The sequence below is a fragment of the Astyanax mexicanus genome, chromosome 4, assembly GCF_023375975.1.
Source record: "Astyanax mexicanus isolate ESR-SI-001 chromosome 4, AstMex3_surface, whole genome shotgun sequence".
Classification (NCBI taxonomy): domain Eukaryota; kingdom Metazoa; phylum Chordata; class Actinopteri; order Characiformes; family Acestrorhamphidae; genus Astyanax; species Astyanax mexicanus.
This window is the reverse complement of record NC_064411.1, coordinates 33,154,683-33,176,644: the sequence shown is the minus strand read 5'-3', so window position 1 is coordinate 33,176,644 and position 21,962 is coordinate 33,154,683. Positions and strand designations below refer to the sequence as shown.

At 36.8% G+C, this 21,962-nt stretch overlaps 1 protein-coding gene across 1 annotated transcript; it reads right to left on the bottom strand.

Moving 5' to 3' along the window:
* Nucleotides 1-6,260: 6,260 nt before the first annotated feature.
* On the bottom strand, nucleotides 6,261-18,027 carry LOC111194569 (lymphocyte antigen 75-like). Its single transcript, XM_049479003.1, has 7 exons — nucleotides 18,003-18,027; nucleotides 14,892-15,101; nucleotides 11,236-11,580; nucleotides 11,044-11,109; nucleotides 9,254-9,604; nucleotides 7,602-7,940; nucleotides 6,261-7,498 (listed from the first exon to the last, which is right to left on the bottom strand). Exons 1-7 carry the CDS (start codon nucleotides 18,025-18,027, stop codon nucleotides 7,125-7,127), a joined length of 1,710 nt encoding a protein of 569 aa, XP_049334960.1. The 3' UTR covers nucleotides 6,261-7,124.
* Nucleotides 18,028-21,962: the final 3,935 nt, after the last annotated feature.

The window sequence follows — 21,962 nt, the reverse complement described above, 5'->3', positions numbered from 1 at the left end:
GGGTCACTAGCATTAATGTGATCCAGTCAGCGCTCAGAATTCAGTAGCAGTTAAGCCAGCCAATCAGCATTCGGTAGCAGTCATTCCAACCAATCAACATTCAGTAGCAGTCAATTCAGTCAATCAGCACCCAGTAGCAGTAATGCCAACCAATCAGCATTCAGTAGCAGTCACGCAACCAGTCAGCACTCAGTAACAGTAATGCCAACCAATCAGCATTTAGTAGCAGTAATTGCAACCAAACAGCATTCAGTAGCATCCAACCAATCATCATTCAGTAGCAGCCATGCCAACCAGTCAGCACTCAGTAGCAACAACGCCAATCAATCCGCATTTAGAAACAGCAATGCCAACCAATCAGCACTAGGAGCAGTAAGGTCCACCAGTCAGGACCCTAACAGTAATCCAGCGATTGATCCAGCAATAAACAGTAACATCATGTATTTAGCACTTAGTAAAAGTCATGCCAGCCAATCAGCAATCAGTAGCACTAATTCCAGCCAAATAGATAAAAAGTCTCTCAGTTTAATGTTAGGATGAAAATTGATCAGAATGTTTGATCAGATCACTCATATTTCTAATAAATAAATAAAATATGATTTTGTTGTAAATCTTTCAGTAATCTTACCTCTCTAAATGCCTTTACTGACTGGTGTCTGCTCCTGGCGTTTATAAGATGTTATTACACTTCATACAACATCAAGCTCTTCATCAAGGGCCTCATTTATAAAAGGTGCGTACGCATAAAAACAGGCCTGAAATGTGCGTGCGCAACATCTCACGCAAGAACTGTGATTTATAAAGAAATACTATATTTTAACTTCTTTTTTTATCTTGGTGTATGTATGCGGTATGAACTAATATAACTGGGGAAGGTTTAGGTTTTTATCTGCAATTCCGTGCTTTATAAATCCTTATAAATGACAGTTCTTGCGTGAGACATTGCACATGCACATTTCCCCTGGGGCCTCATTTATAAAGGGTGCGTAGGCATAAAAACAGATCTGAAATGTGCGTGCGCAACATCTCACGCAAGAACTGTATAAAGAAATACTTGGCGTGAAAACGAGCGCATATTTAGGTGAGGTTTGAGACGTCCGTATCTCTTCAGAAGATTGCGGAGAGAGCGGGAATTAGTGGTAAATCAGTGGTAATCATGTGGTAAAGCACGGAATTGCAGGTAAATATTAATTCATACCGCATAAATCAACATTAAAAACGTTAGATTAAGGAAGTTGAAATATAAAAAAATATAAATATACTTGTTTAAATATATATATATATATTTTTAGCATGTATAAAGTTGCAGTGCTTGCTATATCTTATTCTGCTTTATATGTAGTATTACTTGTACACTAACTTGTGTATTTCACTTGTAGGTTATTTCAGTTTTATTTGTATTATTGGGTTTGTTTTGTCTCACAATTTAAAAATTATTATTATTATTATTATTATTATTATTATTATTATTATTATTATTATTATTATTATTGCAGCAACAAAGACCTAGACAACCAACAAGTACGGCAACAGCGTGTTTCAGAGATCATGCAGATTTTTTGGTGAATGATGATGACTGGTTAATGACTCGATTTAGATTTCCAGTAGCCGTTCTCAGTCGGGCACAGATTTGGAGAGACCAGCGTTAGGGAATCAGGCAATAAATTAACTCTTGGAAAAGCTTTTTAAATCTGAAGACTTTATTTAACCTCTGCAGCAGTTCGGCTTGTGGAGTTATCATTATTAACTGCTGCAGCCACATGTGGGCTAAAATGACCAAACAACACATTCTTTCTCCTCGACCTCTGAAACAAGGACTTCTAATTCACAGTCTCCAAAAGTTCGCTTCTTTGCCCTCCGTTATCCCGCTCAAGATGAATGGGGGAATCCTATATTTAAATATTCAGTGAGTGATTTGCATGGACATTTTATGGGTAAATGTGGGCGGTATGGAGACGAAATATGAGGCTGGGTCACCTGTGCACAAATATAAGCAGGTTGTGATTTATAAAGAGGAAACAGCGTTCAGGTGTGTGTACGCACGCTTCTTTAAATTTGAATTTGTTTGGGGGGCATACGCCATTTCCTGTTTTTTTTTTTTTTTTTTTTTTTTTTTTTTCACTCCAGAAGCTACGCAGAGTTTTATAAAAGAGGCCCAAGGACTTGTACAACCCCCATATATAAATCTGTATATATATATCCAAGAATATTTAAATGCGGGATTCCCCATTCATTCTGAGTGGGAAAACGGAGGACAGACTGAAGTAGAAGTCCTTGTTTCAGAGGTCGAGGAGAATGTGTTTTTGGTGGTTTTAGCCAATATGTGTCTGAAGCAGTTAATAATGAAGCTTCACAAGCTGAACTGTTACAGAGGTTTAAAACGTGTTCAAATTTAAAAAGCTTTTTCAAAGGTTGTGAACATCTGTACATGTTCATTAATTACCTGATTCAGTAACATTGGTCTTTAAAAATCTGTGCCCAACACAGTTCAAGGAGAATGACTACTGGAAACCTAAATTGACTCAATAACCAGTCATCATCATTCACAAAATATCTTCATGATCTCTGAAACACGCTGTTGCCGTATTTGTTGGTCTGGGTCTTTGTTGCCGCAATCATAATAATAATAATAATAATAATAATAATAATAATAATAATAATAATAATAATAAATTGCAACTTTATACATGCTGACAAAAAGTATATTTAAACAAGTATATTTATATTTTGTTAGATTTTAGCTTCTTTAATCTTACGTTTTTAATCTTGATTCATGGTATCAGGTTTTCGCTTTTACTTGCAATTCCGTGCTTTACCACATGATGTCACTGATTCCCGCTCTCTCCGCAATCTTCTGAAGAGATACGGACGTCTCAAACCTCACCTAAATATGCGCTCGTTTTCACGCCAAGTATTTCTTTATACAGTTCTTGCGTGAGATGTTGCGCACGCACATTTCAGATCTGTTTTTATGCCTACGCACCCTTTATAAATGAGGCCCCAGGGGAAATGTGCGTGTGCAATGTCTCACGCAAGAACTGTCATTTATAAGGGTTTATAAAGCACGGAATTGCATATAAAAACCTAAACCTTCCCCAGTTATATTAGTTCATACCGCATACATACACCAAGATAAAAAAGAAGTTAAAATATAATAAAATATATATATATATATCCTTTTTCAAATATATTTTTGTCAGCATGTATAAAGTTGCAATGCCTGCCACATCTTATTCTGCTAACTATAACTTGTGGATTTCACTTGTGGTTTATTTCTTTTTTATATGTATTATCTGGTCTGTCTCACAATTAAAAAAATATTATTATTATTATTATTATTATTATTATTATTATTATTATTATTATTATTATTATTATTATTATTATTATTGCGGCAACAAAGAGAACCAACAAAATACGGCAACAACATGTTCCACAACACATTCTTTCTCTCCTCGCACACTTTCTCTCCAGAAGCTAAGCAGAGTTTTATAAATTGAGGCCTCAGGACCGGGAGGCAGGACTTTGCACTGGATTTGGCAAATCAAACACTGCAACCTTCTGGCCATCCTGTGTAAATACACCCGTTCTGTTATACTGGTGCAGCTGTAAGTGATGGTTATGGAAATGAATGCTGTTCATAAACTACACGACTTAGAAAAGACTCTAAAAAGACTTTTAACAGACTAAAGTCTGACACCCTCTAACATTTAAAGACTAATCACAGACTTTTTACTCACAGGCTAAGATTTTACAAAGACTGGGGATCATTTACTGCAAGACTGCATCTTTCTGAGATTATTTCCCATCATGTTTCTGGTGGAGTTTACATACAATATATAATACCTATTAAGCTACAAATAATATGTATATAAATACTGTGATTTATCAGAGACTCACAACTTTTGTCCCCATCAACAGTTAATTCTTGATTTTTTTAAATAGAATACATTTTGTGTTAAACTCTGCCTATAAACTTCTTTTACCCCCCTTTTTTGCTACAACCTTGTATAGCATAGCATCACAGTTTCACTGCTATACATTTGCCTTTGTTTTTGTTTTAGATTTAATGCAATAAAGAACATCATTTTTGAAAAATGTGTATTTATTATGTATCAAAATAACACTGCACAATAAATAAAATAACTTTAAATATAATGACTTTAAAGTGCTGCCTGTGTTTAAAATACTGTACATATTAAAGTAAGAAGCACACAAGGAATATTGACTGTAAAATGTGTTCTTTTCAAATCGTTTGTAAAGAGTCATGTAAAATATATGCTTGCCTTCTCGTAGCTTCTCTGCACCATTAAGCAGTCTTAAGCTAACATTGTGCTAGCTGTGGTAGCTGTGTAGCTACCAAAGCATTAAAACTTGTAACATGTTTTCAAACTTTTCTAGAACTGTTTAGACACAACAACCAAAAAACTTGATCATAGAAATGTTACTTTGAAAGGCTAAAAACGTACCTCTCATGCAGCCAGGCTCTCTTTTTTGCAGGATGAGTAAAATGGCTGACTCTTGTGTGTGTGTGGTCACATAACAATTTTCTTCTCCAGACACAGGGTGGCACAGTTTCCCCACTGACACAAAACACTCTACTTTCCCCTAAATATAACAGTAGTGTTAAAGTAATCATATGTAATTTAGTAATTATTTCTAATTACAAACTTATAAATGAATTAAATAGTTACAGTTACAGTGCAGGAATAATTTAGCCGCTAATTTAGCTGAAAGCACAAACTGAGGGGGGAAAGGGAAAAGTTCACCCAGAAAGCGTTAAGAAAAAGATCAGATTGGGTAAGCTGTACTTTTATAGTATATATTTATAAAGTGTAGTGAATTTGTTAAAAAAAAACATATGTAGCTAACTGCACATTTCTAACACTGAGAAATTGTTAGCTAACCTAGCTAAATGTCTGAGGTAACACTTAGCTAGCGCTAGTGCTAACTAACAACAAACAAAAACAGAAGGCAAGAGAAAAGAGCAGAACAAACAAACACTCTTTTAGAGGAGTACTGTGTGTAATTTGCTGTCTGAACTGTTTATTAAATTGTTTATGATTTTTTTTTATTTAATTAATTTAAGTAATTCCTTGGTCTTCTGTTTGTTTCAACTAATTGATTGGCAATGATTTTCTCACTAGTGCAATTTGCTTACTGCACTAAAACTAGTTTAGCACACACACTTCCTATGGCAGGGCGCAATTTGTTGCAGCGACATGCAAGTATTGGATTTAGGACCACATATGAAAATTCACATAGCCATAAAAAAATCAGATTTTAGCCTCACTGAGCAAAAAAATCAGATTTGAGTCACTTCAGCCTGGTAATGTGAAGTAATGTGTACCAAAGTGGCAGAGCGACAAGTGACACAGTTGCAATTTTTAAGCATCCCAAGAAGCACTGTTCAATCCTCCATCCAAAAATGGAAAAAGTTTTTTTTTTTTTTGGCCTAAATGCAAAGCGGTATGTGTGGTGGAAAAGTTAATACAGGTCAATCCTGAAAGAAAACCTGTTGAAGGCTGCAGAATACTTGAGACTGGGAAGAGGATTCACCTTCCAGCAAGACAATGACCCTAAACATATAGCCAGAGCTACAGTGGAATGATTTAAATCAAATAATATTAATGTGTTAGAATGGATCAGTCAAAGTCCTGACCTAAATCCCACTCAGCTTCTGTGGCAAAACATGAAAATTGCTGTTCAGAGACGCTCTCCATCCAACCTGGCTGATCTTGAGCTGTTTTGTAAAAAGGAGTGTTCAAATATCTGAGTCTCTAGATGCACAAAGCTGGTAGAGCTACATCCCAAAAGACTTGTACTGCAGATGTAATTACAGTGTAAGTTGGCAGTACTAGGTATTGATATGGAGAGGCTGAATACTTTTGCAAGTCTCATAGAAGCTATGAGTTGTAATGGCTGTGAAATAGTAAAAAGTGAAGCTTTAAACCTAGAACCGCTGTAAGGGATGTGTGTGATGTGTGACGTTTAGAATCTGTTAAGATCCGTTGTGCAATGTTAATGGGACGTTTGTAAATGATCTAAATTTCATCTTTATACCACCAGGGGGAGACTTAAGATTGTCTGTACTGTTTTAATAATACAGCTTATCAGCTACTGATTAACTGATAGCTGATTTTTTTCAATTACTGTTAAATAATTTAATCTAATGTAAAATCTTAGAAAACAACAGTGCTACACATTTTACACAATACATTAATAAAAACAAAAAAACATTTTGTTTCTTTTTATTGGTAGTAAATGTTCAATGTTTAGAAATTACACAGCAACACATTACAAGATTTCCTCTCAAATAAAATATGTAGAAATGCAGTAGAAATATTACTTGATAAAAATCACCCTTTATACCAAAACCTTATGGTAAAGAAAAGCTCAAGCATTGTAAAAAAATATATATATACAGTAACTGAAGTGTGTAGCAAGTGACAGTCAGTATTATTTATTATTTTATAAGTCATGGTCCGTTAAGTATCAATCCAATTTTATTAAGCAAACCTCCCAATGATAGTAATAAAAAAAACTCAGTTTGTGCAGATAAAGGCAAAATGAGGAAGGTTTCTGATAGATAAATTAATCTGATTAAGACAGCAGCTGCTAAAATGCCGTTACAAACCAGCAAACAGGTATTTGAAGCTGCTGGTGCCTCTGGAGTCTTGCGATGCAGTTGTGTATAAATCTACTATTCTGCCGCCCCTAACCAGAGCTCACAAGCAGAAATGGTTGCAGTGGGCCCAGACATACATAAAGACTAATTTCCAAACAGTCTTGTTTACTGATAAATGCTGTGTAACCCTGGATGGTCCAGATGATGGATGGCCACCACGTCCCAACAAGGCCGTGACATCAGCAAGGAGGGGGCAGAGGTTTGTTTAATAAAATTGGATTAAACTTAACGGGTCATGACTTAAAATTATATTTACTGTTATTTACATGGACTATTTAGTTAAAATCTGAGTGAAATATCACTTGCATAACATTTTGAAATTTTGAATTTCTGCACATTTTAGTGTTTATCTGCTTAACTGCTTGATTAGGATGAGCGTTTATTATGATGAAACTCTTCCTGAAAGAAATCGAAGAGTCAGAGAAACACTAAACTGTTAAGTTTGTTTAAGTCGACAGACGGCTCTGAGTTTAGAGACGCTCGTCTTCACATTGAATGATTTCTCCACAGGGTTCGGGGCACCACAGCTGGAAGGCGGTGGGCGCTCTCCAGACCACTTGGTCCAGGGACCCAAAGACAGTCTACTAGACAACTTCAGCAGCTCAGTGATTCGCTTCTGTCCAAGCCCCACCCACATCGGCCCAGAGACACCCCTCCTCCTGAGCTCAGACTCCAGCTGTTCCTGCTCCAGATCAGACTCGATGCGCAGAAGTCCATCCCTGTTATCTTTCTTACAGTAGTCCAGAACGTTCTCCCAGCTCATGGTGTCATCACTAACATGGACTTGTTCACTAACATCACTAACATGCACTGATAGAGACACATGAACACAAACAGAAAAGCATGTTTTAGACTGAAATAGAAGAAACAGATCAATAGAAGAAACAGATCAATAGAAGAAGTCAGGACTTACTGCTGTAGCACAGAGCAGATCCAGTATTACTGCACGGTACTGAATACATTTTTCCTGATACCAGTTTCACACAGTCTGCTGGAGAAGATTTAGGGTGATCGTCCCACCAGTTTCTGTAAGCAGATCTTCCTCCATCAGCCCACTTCCAGTCATCACGCAGCAGACCAATCCAGAATGGATCTCTTATCTTCATCCCTGCTATCTTCACTGCTTCATTCTGCTCCTGATCTCTGATGCTGACCAGATCAGTGTAGTTCTTCCTGCAGTAACTCTGAGCTTCATACCAGGTCAGAGACTGATCAGTGATCAGGTGATAGCTGAAGGTAAGGTCAGTCTGACCTGTAAAAGGTAAGAATAAAATCACTGTGATCATCAATTAAACACCTCTTATCATGAACCAAAATTAGTATTTAATATCATGTAGATGGAGTTTATGATCTAAATGTTGTGTTGAATGTATTTGTGTCACAATATCAATACAGTGAGTCTGTTCTGTCGCAGCATTGCTGATAAAATTTCATACATAGAAAAATTCATTTTTCAAAGTTTACTCTGAGTTAACACATTAATTCATTATTACAAATATATAAGATTGTTAACCCTTATTATTAAGTACTTTGTATACATTTGATACAGTTTCCTTTGATGTGGGGATAGGTTTTTTGCCAGGTTTATTATTTTAAGCTAAAGATGTTTTTTTAAATACGTTTCTCATGTTTAACTATTTTTCAAAAAAATATATCAAAATACTTAAACATGTCCGAGAATTTCTTGTCCCTGCTGGGATAACCCCGCCCCTTTAAGAAAACAGCTTTCAACATCCTTTAAGATCAGTGAAATTACTACCTTCTCAATGTCTTATTTTTGGACTGAAGATGCTTGCTGCTGCATGTTCAGCAAATAATAATATTAATTAAATAATAATAATTATCATTATTATGCTTAGCTGAGGTAAAGTTTAGGCTGTCCACCCTGTAGTGGTAAAAAAAATCACTGCAATTAAAATATTTTTTGAAAACCTAAATCTTCGGAAAAAATCAAAGTCACCATAAACCACGATTTTATCAAATACCATTTTTATGGTTAAAAATCACACATTACTTAAAACAGAAAAACCTTTTAAACGATCAATTTAGCAATATTTGTTTTTAATCAATTATACAGTATTCCAAGCACCACAATAACAGATATTTTATTCTGTGGTTTAATGTACAATTGCATCCATTTTGTTTTTAATGAAAATTGTCAATAGTTGTTCTTTTTTTTAAATAAATGTACAAACATTTTTTCCCAAAAATAAGCTGTTATTTATGCATATTTATAAAGCCAACAAGTTATGTAATAAAGTAGTCTGTGTTTAAATTTAATTTAAGAATTAAGATATTTTTAAAAGTCCACCCTTTCGAGTAGCTGTAAGAGAATGAACGTAAACATGTCAGGAAAAGATTAAGCTGTGAAAATACTTTTTCAGTGTAGCTGGAAATCTTAGAAATATGATACACATTTAAAATCATAAAAAAATCTTCCGGTATTTTTTAAACTACGAGACTCTTAAAGGCACAGTAATTTGATAATGTATGTTCTGTAGCTGAAGCAAGCTAACAATTCATCGCATACAGCAGAAATCTAAATAATTAATAAACAGTATTTACCTTGTTTGTAACACATGAAGTTTCTTGTTTCTGTACACTGAAGATTTTCCCATAATCCATCAGCCTTCATAACAGAACAGCAGGGCAATGAGCCACAGTCTCCAGTTGCAGCACTGAATGTAACGTCATCACCATTAGACCATTTTACACTGGACTGATTCCTGTACAGACCAGTCCATGCAGAGCCGATTCCAGTCAGTCTGATCAGTGCAGTGATGTCTTCATCATTATACACAGTGACCAGATCAGTGTAGTTCTCTCTACAAGCTGCTCGAGCTTCAGACTGAGTCAGGTTCTTCTCTATGAGATGGAAAGTTGTGAGAGAATTTCTTTGTTCTGCAGGAGAAAAGACTGTGGAGAAACGTTCTGTAGTTAATGAAGCGGAACAGAAATTAAAGTGTTACACAGGGGATCTGCAGGTAAAATTACATTTTAAGACATTTTAATTGGACTTCCAGCAGGGAGCAGGTAGACACAGGAGAAGAAATGGTAGACTTGCAGTGTGTCCCAATTCAGGGGCTGAAACTGAACATAAACAAATAAAAGGGTGTTTGAAATGAAGTTGGGAAAAAAAGAAGAAATTAGAATAAAGTATTATTTAGTTTATATATATATATATATATATATATATATATATATATATATATATATATATATATATAAACTACATAATACAGACTCCTCTGCTGACTCCGCCCTTTTCGTGCTGAAATAGGCCGGCGAGCAATGAATCTTGGGATACTATAGGCTACTATAGGATACACCATGTGCATCCATCGTTTCCGAGGAAAAGTAGGCTAGTCGCACCGCGGTGACGTAATCAGCCTTCAAATGAGTCCTTCGAAGGATGCAGCCCGAATTGAGACACACCTCTGGGGCTAAAAACGCCAAGTCCCACAATTCCTGGCGGTGATCATTATCAACCAGCTGCACCTGTGCAGCACCCTATATAAACTCCAGCCAAACCTACTGATGACAAAAGTGTGTTTTTTGGGAGATCTAATCAAATTGATCCCTTTCAAAATGTGACTGTGTTGTCTTGGGTCATGTTTACAACAAACAGTTCTGAGATCAGAGATTACATTTTTAAACTCTCATATATCTCAGCTCTAATCTCAGATCTGCTGCTTTCACTTTATTACTACCCAAACTCGAGAAAAGATTTAAACGTTTCGAAACTGTGTGCCATAATTAAGTCTGTTTTTGTGCAGTCATGTGGCTTTTTCGTTTTGATACAGACTTCAAAACAGTGTATCGAAACACTTTGATTCAAATAATATATTTAACTAATAATAGAAGTGTCAAAATAAATAATAGACCATATTGATATGTATAAGTATAAGTAATTTATAAGTAATAAAATTAATTACTATATATGCACATAAATACGTTCACTATAAACATATAGAATTAAAAATAATTCTTTCTATCTGCTGTACACTTGTATCCAACACCTACCACAACCGTAACAATTAACACACAGAATTACCACCACTTTCACAATAAGAAAATGACAAAGCGCCATTAATGAGATTTGAAAACGGGTTCCAGTACAAAACTGGGGTAATCTAACTAAACAGTGCACAAAAATAAAACCAAATTTGTATTTACTGTCGTGGTATTTTTAAGGTCTTAGGGGAATTGATTTGAGACATTTAAGCCATTTTTAAGAATATTTTTAAGGGTACCCTGGTTATATAAAAAGAAATGAATGGTAATAGATTAAAATTGCTTATTAAGTTGAGGTTGTTCTTTAATACTTAATATTCAATAAAAGTCAGTCCTGTTACCTTTCTTACAGTAGTTCAGAGTGCTGCTCATCCCGGTCATTTGGTCATCACCGACATTAACAGATGCTGATAGAGAGAGTACAGAGCGTGTTTTAGAGTGAGAGCAGAGACACTCTGATTTATATACAGTGTGTTATATAGATGATACTGAACACTGCTGAGAGAGTTATAGAGAGTGAAGTCAGGACTTACTGTTGTAGCACAGAACAGCAGGCACAGTATTACTGCAAGACACTGTTTGCCATTTTCCATTCGCAGTCAGCTGTGTACAGTTTGTTAATGTTGATGATCGAGGGTAAATAGTGTCCCAGTTTCTGTAAGCAGATCTTCCTCCATCAGCCCACTCCCAGTCATCATACAGCAGACCAATCCAGAAGGAATCACTGCTCTTCATCCCTGCTATCTTCACTGCTTCATTCTGCTCCTGATCTCTGATGCTGACCAGATCAGTGTAGTTCTTCCTGCAGTAACTCTGAGCTTCATACCAGGTCTTATTCTCAGTGATCAGGTGATAGCTGAAGATGAGGTCAGTCTGATCTGTGGAGAGAAAAGATTGAACACATTTAGCTCTTTTCTGCAGAAACTCTTTGAGATTTTGGTCATCAGCGTCCAATGAGAGAAAAGAAACTCACAGAACAACATTTCAGTTTAATTTTGTTCTATCTCTGAGTTTCTGATGTCATGAAGAAGGACTTGCAAAAGTATTCATACCCCTTAAACATTTTCACATTTTGTCACCTTACAACCACAAACTTAAATGTATTATATAGAGATTTTAAGTGATGAACCAACACAAAGTAGCACATAATTGTGAAGTGAAATGAAAATGATACATTGTTTTCAATTCATTTTAAAATAAAAGTCTGAAACGCGTGATGTGCAAAAGTATTCAGCACCTTTTACTCTGAACCCCCTAATTAAAGTCCAGTGAAGTCAATTGCCTGCCTTCAGAAGTCACTAAATTAGTTAATAGAGTCCTACTGTGTGTAATTAAGTCTTAGTATAACCATAGCTGTTCTGTGAAGGCCTCAGTGGTTTGTATCCATGAACAAACAGCTTCATGAAGACCAAGAAACTCACCAGACAGGTCAGAGATAAAGTTGTGAAGAAGTTTAAAGCAGGGTTAGGTTATAAAAATATATCCTAAGCTTTAAGCATCCCAAAGCGCACTATACAATCCATCATCCAAAAATGGAAAATGTATTTCTACAACTGTAAACCTACCAAGACATGGCCGCCCAGCCAAATCAACAGATCGAGCAAAGAGAGCACTGGTCAGACAAGCAGCCAAGAGGCCCATGGTCACTCTGGAGGAGCTGCAGAAATCCACAGCTTAAGTAGGAGAATCTGTCCACAAAACAAATAGAAGTTCTGCACTCCACAAATCTGTCCTTTATGTAGGAGTGTCAAGAAGAAAGCCAGTGTTAAAAGAAAGACATAAGAAGTGCTGTTTGTACAGCAAACATGTGGAATAAGGTGCTGTGGTCAGATGAGACCAAAGTTGAAAAATAATACTGATCATCATCCTGAACACACCATGACCAAAGTGAAACATGGTGGTGGCAGCATCATGCTGTGGGATGCTTTTCTTCAGCAGGGACAGGAAAGCTGGTCAGAGTTGATGAGAAGATAGATGGGCTTAATACAGGATAATCCTGGAAGAAAACCTGGTGGAGGCTACAAAAGACTTGAGACTGGATTCAAGAGAGAGCTTCAAGACAATGACCCTAAACATACAGCCAGAGCTACAGTGGAATGGTTTATATCAAAGAATATTCATGTGTTAGAATCACCCAGTCAAAGTCCTGACCTAAATACCACTGAGCTTCTGTAGCAAGACATGTAAATTGCTGTTCACAGACGCTCTCCTTCCAACCTGGCTGATCTTGAGCTGTTTTATAAAGAAGAATGAGTAAAAATCTCAGTTTCCAGATGTGCAAAGCTGGTAGAGACAAACCCCAAAAGATTGCAGTTGTATTTGCAAGTAAAAGGGGGCTGAAAACTTTAGCACATCACACTTTTCAGATTTTTATTTGATTAAATAATATTTTCATTCCACTTCACAATTTTCGCTATTTTTTGTTAGTCTATTACTTTAAATCTCAATAAAATACATTTAAGTTTGTGGTTGTAAGGTGACAAAATGTGAAAAAGTTCAAGTATTGTAATGGAATACCGTGGTATTAAATGATTCATAATGTTAAAGTGTTTGAGATTGGGTAAAGAGTAACATCTGGTTTTTGTACGAATACTGGGTGCTGGTAATGGGGAGGTTCAAGACAGCAGGGATCCAGAGTTTTAGTCACGTACACCACGTGCAACATGGATCGGGGTGAGGGGCTGAGAGAGAGTATAAACAGGAATGAGCGGGTTAGCTGGGTGAGCAGATTCTTGGTGTACGCAACACTGTCTGACTTCAATAAAACTTTGTTACTCTCTTCTATCCTGACGCATTCAGCATTATTCTTCCACTTCAAAACCACCAAGTTCCACAACATTATGAATACTTTTGCAAGTCACTGTATAACAGCAACAACCCCCTTTATGCCCTAACAGACAACAAAGAAACTGAAAGATCAAATCTTATCTAGAAATAGAGTTTACTGTAGAATAACTTTTATACACTTTTCTTTAAATGTGTAGTGCTTTTATTAAATATTAAACATTAATGTGTTAATGCACGCCAATAATCTGGAAAATTTACACTTTCATTTTTGTTATGCAAATTAGTAAGTTACCAAGTTTGAACACAAAATTCTCCTGTAATTCAACCTTTTAACATGGCTAGTGACATTTTAGCACACACACATTGTAAGATGATTGATCCTGATAAGATTAATCACAATCATTCACAGAGAACTGCTGTAGTTAATCTGATTATCAGTGCTCATTATAAGTGCTTTATCAAAAAAAAGTGACTTAAGTAGAAGTTGAAGTGTTCTTTAAGCTCTACACTTAATGGAAGAACTAAAGTATTCAACATTTTTTGTATTTAGGTATTGTTTAAGTAGTTTATTTGTAAAATATAGTACTGAAGTACTGAAAGTAGTAGTACTCAGTGTGTAAGGCAGAATGGGAGCAGCACCATCTTTTATAAGATTAGATTAATCACTTGATTCACTCAATGATGAACAGCTTTATCAAACCCAGTGACAGTGCAGAGCATCGACCGCTCTGAACATTTTTATACTAGTTTCTATAAAACGATTAACAGTGCAGCACATAAACCATGTATCAGAGTAAAAGTATTACACTCATGGAAAATATGCAGTGAAGTAAAAGTGGAAGTACGAATAAAAATAATACTCCAGTAGATACAGACACAGCCTTTTAGTACTTAAGTACAGTAGTGAAGTAGTTCTATTATTTCACTTTACATCTTACGTTTATACATGGATTTTCAGCTGAAAGTGTTACACCATATATAAAGTATAATATACAGTATACAAACATTAAAGTACATTTAGTTGAACTCATACATAGTGTCTAAGTAGCACAACTTCCTAAATACAAAGCAGCCAATAAGAACATAGATGATTTACACACATTCAGCATATATAACAGGATAAAAATATATTATTTAATAATAAGGTATAAAGAAATTGTGGTAAATGGTTGTGTGAAAACAGTAACAAGAATAAAGATGACCTTTCAAATCTGAAGCTCAATAGTTAATAAACAGTATTTACCTTGTTTATAACACATGAAGTTTCTTTTCTCTGTGCACGTTATATTGTCCCAGGATGCATCAGTCTTCATAGCAGCACAGCAGGGCTTTGGCCCACAGCTTCCAGTCAGAGCACTGAATGTAACTTCATCACCATTAGACCATTTAGAACTGAACTGACTGCGCTGAAGACCAATCCAGGCTCTTCTGTCTGCAGGCAGAGTGTTATTCAGTTCAGTGTTGATCAGATTAATCAGTGCAGCGTTCTCTTCTTCACTGCACACAGTGACCAGATCAGTGTAGTTCTCTCTACAAGCTGCTCGAGCTTCAGGTTGATTCTTGAGTTCTGGGTTCTTCTCAATGAGATGAAAAGTTCTGAGAGGACTTTGTTCTGCAGGAGAAAAGACTGTGGAGAAAAGTTCTGTAGTTAATGAAGCAGAACACAAATAAACACGAGTAGATGTGTCTAAATCTTTACACACAAACATTTTACAGCTCATTAAAAATGGACTAATAAATATTTATTGTTGCAAATCAATGAACTCAACTATTTGCTGTTTTTTCATCCCTCGTTCCTCCCATTCACTCACAAGCATTTTCAACAACACCTAGAAAGCACTTGAAACACGACTGGAAACACTCAGTAATCTGTCAAAATTTGGCAATGAACCAATTAGCATGGAGTAACATCCATGCAACAGCTTGAAACCACTTAGCAACATAAATAGCAACCATATTGGATACCACAGCAACCACCTAACAACACAATAGCAACCAGCTAGAAACAACATAGCAATATTGTAGCAACCATCTTGCATACCCTAGCAACCTCTCTGAGACACCACAACAAAAGTCTTTTATACCACAGCAACAGCCGAGAAACCAGCTAGAATCCACTTAGCAGCATAGCAACTACCTAGCAACCACTCAGTAGCACCCCAGCAACCATCTTGGATACCATAGCAGCAGCCTAGCAACAGCATAGAAACCAGATAGTAATCACTTATTAACATAAAAACACCATATTGGATACCACATCAACCACCTAACAACACAATAGCAACCAGCTAGAAACAACGTAGCAATATTGTAGCAACCATATTGCATACCTTAGCAAGCTCTGTGACACCATAGCAACCATCTTGTATACCACAGCAACAGCAGAGAAACCAGCTAGAAACCACTTAGCAACATAGGAACACCTTAGCATCCATTCAGCAAAACAATAGCAATGAGTTAGGAACAACTTAGCAACATTGTAGCAATCACCTTGCATAGCCTAGCAACCACTCAGTAACACCACAGCAACTGTCTTGGATACCATAGCAACAGATTAGCAACAGCATAGAAACCAGCTAGCAACACCTTAGCGACCACCAAGCAACACAATAGCAACCAGCTAGGAACAACTTCGCAACATTGTAGCAACCATCTTGGTATTCAACTATCTTGAATACCATAGCAACAGCCTAGCAACAGCATAGAAACAAGCTAACAACCACTTAGCAACATTGGAACACCTTAGCAACCACATGGGATAGCAACCACCTAGCAACACCTTAACAACTACTAAGTAAGGTCACAGCGATCACCTGGGATAACATATTGTTGGGTGGGAACCAGTTTAGCTTGTTCCTATTGCTCAGCTACTGTACATTACATTTATCTTTTTTTCCTAAAAAATAAAATAAACCAATTGATTAATATTTAAAATAATTAGTCAGTAGTGAGAGCGCTGTCTACTGGAGTTTATTAATTCATATTTAATATTGAAGATATTCAGTCACATGAAAAATGAATCAGTTTATGCTCCCTCTGATCCACCAGGGGGCGCTGATTTACATTCTGCTGTTTAGTTCTTGTATCTGAATTTTACCAGCATTAATATTCAATCTGATGCTGCTTGACAGTAACAGAATAACTGACTTGTTAAATATGAAACTTATTAAAAACAGATAAACTGAAGATTAAACTCTAAAGCAAACTTTTATAAACACTTTAATCACCTAATGACAGAAAGTCTAACCTTACATATCCAGGGAAAAATATGTGGAATTTATTTACAACTAGATACATATTAGATATATAATTTATGAAGATTTTTTTTTACTAAATATTAAAATTATCAATACAAATATTATACTTGTTGCACAGCATTCTGCTGCACATTTATTATCTCACATTTGGCACTTTTTTTACAGTAACTACTCATTTCTACTTTGCACACTATTATATTCTTCTTTCTATATTCTGTCAATTTAGTGTATATATTTTATTATATTATATATATGTTCAATTTGAGTTCTTAGTTATATTATTACTGTATATATTTTATCTTATGTCTTATTTGACATCTCTGCTTTAGTTTTATTCGCATATTTTAAATATTCTATCTTTATCTTTACATTATATATGATTTTATATCTCATTGTTATTGTTGTTGTTTTTTTTAAATGTATATGTTGTTCTAGAATTGCATAATTACATTTCCCATCTTAAAGATATACCTTTTGTGATTTCTTAACCTGAACAAGCTAATTAACCAGTATAACCAAGCTTGACCAGCATGAACTCACTGTTTGACCAGCATAACCAGCAAGGCCACACTGGTCAACCTGATTAATAGATGACCAGAATTAAATGCAACATACACTATGCTGGTAAAAAGCTGATTAAACACATGAACATCAAAAAAACAGCTTAAACCTTTTAAAAACAGCTGAATTTTTAAGTAGGAAATATATTAAATATCTCCTATGTTCCTTGTTTTGGATTATAATTAAAAACCCAATAGATGATTATATATGTACCTGGGAGGAGGAGGAGGAGGAGAAGTAGAAAGAGGAATGGGACGGTAGCCATGACAACACCAAAAACTCCCACAAGTTCTGAGGTATGAAAAAAAGTAATCCAATTAACACACAGCTACATAATTAAACACTATCAAATAATGTAAAAAACAACAACAACAACAACAACAGATCAGGACCAAGTTTTTCAAAAGCATCTCAGCATCAGGATCATCCTGAGAGATAGTAGAGAGAGTGTACCGTGTGATGCTCGTTCTACTCTCTAAGAATCATCTTTGTGCTGAGATGTTTTGAGGAATCCAGCCCAGTTGAGATCATGTAGTGAGAAAGATCTTACCCGCTGAAGTTCTCGTTGCTGAATGAGGTGGAAATGTTTGAAACACAAGGATGACGCTCATCATAAAAACGTCAGTGTAAGGTCAGACCCTGTGTGGGCAGGAGCTGATAAACAAATGTTCTAATAAACACAGAAACACTCTGACGTAGGGCTGCTGCATCTGTTTCCATGGTTGGAGACTGGAGAACCAGTCAAACAAGTTCTCAGCTTATCTGAAAATGTAACTGTTATTTTTGGGCATCCTTCCTAATACTGTTTTTGTAGATTGCACTTACTTACTGTGTTCACAGGTAATGATTCTGGTAGTGTTTCTGAACACAGGCAGAGTCATGCCTTTTTAATTCAGTGCTGCCTGGGGTCCCAAATATCACCAGCATCCAGTATTGACCATCGCTCTTGTCTCGTGCACACAGAGATTTCCACACTTCCTGAAACTTTTCATGATAATATATAATGTAGATGGAAGGATGTCCTAAGTCGCCATTCTTCTTGTAAGGACTGAGTCTTTAAAGAGCAAAGATGGGCAGAAAATATCTACTTTCTTCACATTTTATCTGTGGTAAATTATATATACTGATACTTATACATATACACTCACAATTATGAACGATTTGCTATACAGCAAATGGCCCCATTTTAACCAGTTTTACATCCCTATACAGAATTATATACAATCCTTAACATGCTATACATCCCTACATGCAACGATATACAATAATAAGCCATTATTACATTCCTATATAGTTATATTCAGTCTTTTATCACATGTACATCACTACATTAATGTGCAACATCTTTAACTAGTCATACTACCCATCCCCATACACAGTGTGGTACCCACAGCTCCTGCTCCAGTGCCAGCGACTCCTGTCGCTCCCTTGATCTTGTACCCACACCCAGAACTATGAACACCTCCCTGTGATTTCCTCCTAGACCATCCCCAGGTCACGTGCCTCCAGACCAGCCCCCAGGTCACGTGCCTCTAGACCAGCCCCCAGGTCACGTGCCTCCAGACCAGCCCCCAGGTCACGTGCCTCTAGTCCAGCCCCCAAGTCACGTGCCTCTAGACCAGCCCCCAGGTCACGTGCCTCCAGACCAGCCCCCAGGTCACGTGCCTCTAGACCAGCCCCCAGGTCACGTGCCTCTAGACCAGCCCCCAGGTCACGTGCCTCCAGTCCAGCCCCCAGGTCACGTGCCTCCAGACCAGCCCCCAGGTCACGTGCCTCTAGACCAGCCCCCAGGTCACATGCCTCTAGACCAGCCCCCAGGTCACGTGCCTCCAGACCAGCCCCCAGGTCACGTGCCACCAGACCAGACCTGCCCCAAGGTCGCCAGCACCAATCCCCAGAACTGTGCCCACACCGGCCCCTCAAGACTTTTGCCAGTCCTGGGTTCTTACCACGTTTGTATTCATACCTGTTTCTATTCCAGTTCCTGGTACTGTCTGTGTCCCTGTACCTATTGCTGTTTGTGTTTCCATTCCTGTCCCCGTCACTGTGTTCGTGTCAGTCAGGTAACTTCCTCTGTCCAGTTCTGCCCTGTCTTCTCTCTAGTTCCCATTCTCGTCTTCTGTCCAGTCCCTGTTCCTGTCTTCTGTCCAGTCTTTTATCCAGTCCACTGTCCAGTCCCCGTCCCTGCCTAGAGTCTGACCCCCTGTCCGGTCCTTTGTCCAGTCTGCATCCCCTGTCCAGTCTCAGCTCCCTGTACAGTCTTTTGTCCAGTCTCTGTTCCCATCCACTGTCTAGTCACCCCTTATATCCATAGTCCATAGTCCGATCACCTGTTTTGTCCTGTGTTCCTCCCTCTTAGTTCCTTCTCTTGTCCTGTCCTCTGATAACCCTCTTTTGAAGGGGGAGTAATGTCACACCTTAGCCTGTGCCTGTCTTGTATTTCCCTCTTTTGATCCTGTGTGCTCCTGTCCTCTGTTTTTCTGTCTTGTGTTACTAGCCATGTGTTCTGTAAGCACATGGCCTTGTTTTTTATTACCCTGTCTCTGCACTAGCCCTGCCTGCCTCATTTGTAACCCCGCCCCTCGTTACTTCTCCAGGTGTCCCTTGTTTGTGCTTGTGTATAAATACTCCATGTGGTTGTGCTTTTTGTTTGACCCTGTTGTGTTCTTTGATAGACCTTGTTAGTCTTCATTTTTTTATGTCAGTGTTTGTTTCTTTGGCTCAGTTTTTGTTCTTATTTTTTTGTTTTGTAATCTGTATTTGCATCTTGCCTCTGAATTGTTACATAATGCCATTTGGATTTGTCTAATCTTTTCTCCTGTTTTGGTGGCAGGGAGTTGTATTCCCTATCACTTGTCAAAAAAATAATGCTAATCCATACATTTTACATTTGCACAGTATCCGGCGCTTGGTCTGGCAGAGGATCTGGGGAGAGAGCCCACTCTAACTTCCTGTTGTGGCGTGACTTCTAGACCAGGTCATAATAAAAAGCAAATTCACTGATGAGGAAACTATATGCAAATGCTTCCAGGAAAAAGTCCCACAGACGCGAAACATTTGCATAGAATTAGTAAAAAAGAGAGGAAAATTGAATACTGCACCAGTACTGCACCAGTATCTGCTTTGTAACAACACAGCTCAACAAGCAAAATTCAATCAATACTGTCTACCTAAGATAACATTACTAAAAACATGCTGCTCCACTGCTTTACAATTATATCACTGTAACTACATAAATTATATGCCATTACCTGTGTTCTTATGTATGTAAAAACCTAATTTTACTTACAATGACTGCTTTCCCAAAGCAGGTCCTAGCCCTACCTACTACTTAGGCTTCTGACTGGCAGGCCACTTATCCAATCATCTTGCACCAACTAAAAAGACATGACATACTGCACCAGGAGAGACTTTAAAGTATGCAAGCCCAGCACACTCCACCTGTTAATATATCCCAGAATCCCATTGGAGCACCGCGGCACTGAGGGATAGCAGTAGGCCTAAGCGGCGCAGGTTAAAATTGAGAGTTTTAAGTCTAAGAGTTTATTATTTAGAGCTTTGTAATTTATTTAGAACTACTCTCAGTAACACAGTGCTAACGCTGCTCAGTGATTAGTAAAGAGGGTTAGACACGAAAATAAAGAGATTTTTTTTGATGCAGCTAAAAAACACCAGTATTTACTCATGCACTACAGCCCTCTGTGTTGCTAACCGTGCTGCTTAGCTAAGACAGGGTTAATTTGGTTCTTATCAGCCTGTATAATAAACTAATCTGAGGTAAAAGACTGTCGTAAAACACATTTATAAATAATAACTTGAATCTGGCTGAATATCTAAATATTTAGTTTTATGAAAAAGGTAGCTAACGAGCCACGATGATGATAATTTCTGTTGTACTGAATTTGAAGTATATTTGTCTAATACCAGAGCTAAACTTTATAATTTAATCGTGTGTGTGTTTATAGATTCAACTATCCAGCCAGTAGAAGGAGAAGAGAGGATGAAGACCAGGAGATGGACAAGATTGGACAAAAATGGACAAGATTGGACTAATAAAATAATAAAAATGCTATAAAACTACTTTAAAGACTTGTCATTCTTCTATTTTGTAAAACTGTAAGGAGTAAATATGCAACTTAGGGAAAATTAAGTTGTTTTTTTTTAAATAAGAAAACAAAAATAATAATTTTTTGTATTTAGTTGTAAAATCTCACTGCCACTTTCACAAAACTGGCTGTATTGATTAAACTTTGCTTAGCATATTAATTTTATACATTACTTTTATAATTACACATATGTTGGCTTCTATGCTTTACACTGTCAGTAAAATAGATGTATAACAGTAAGAATAATGTGATATATAATATTTATTATAAAAAGGGATGCACCTCCTGGTAGAAAACCCTAAGGTAAAAAAGGGATAACTGAGATGAAATGATAAAGTTGAAACCTTTAGAGATATTTTGTTGCATAAATAAAATATTTATTAATGACACTACATGTTTTTTTTTAATACTGAATAAGCTCTATTTATATTTGTTATTTAATATATACCTTGAATTTGATTAAAAGATAATTTTTTGTTTTAATGTTTTTTACAGTCTGTGTTTATTAAACAGGACTGTTTGGGGTTTTGTTTATTAATAAAAGCTGAT

Excerpts from the sequence above, each read along its gene's own strand:
- LOC111194569 (XM_049479003.1), bottom strand. The coding sequence starts at position 18,027 with ATGGAAACAGATGCAGCAGCCCTAC. Across the intron at positions 15,102-18,002 it reads AACAGATGCAGCAGCCCTAC|AACAAAGTCCTCTCAGAACT; the intron begins GTCAGAGTGTTT and ends TTTCTCCTGCAG. Across the intron at positions 7,499-7,601 it reads ATCTGCTCTGTGCTACAGCA|TGCATGTTAGTGATGTTAGT; the intron begins GTAAGTCCTGAC and ends TGTCTCTATCAG.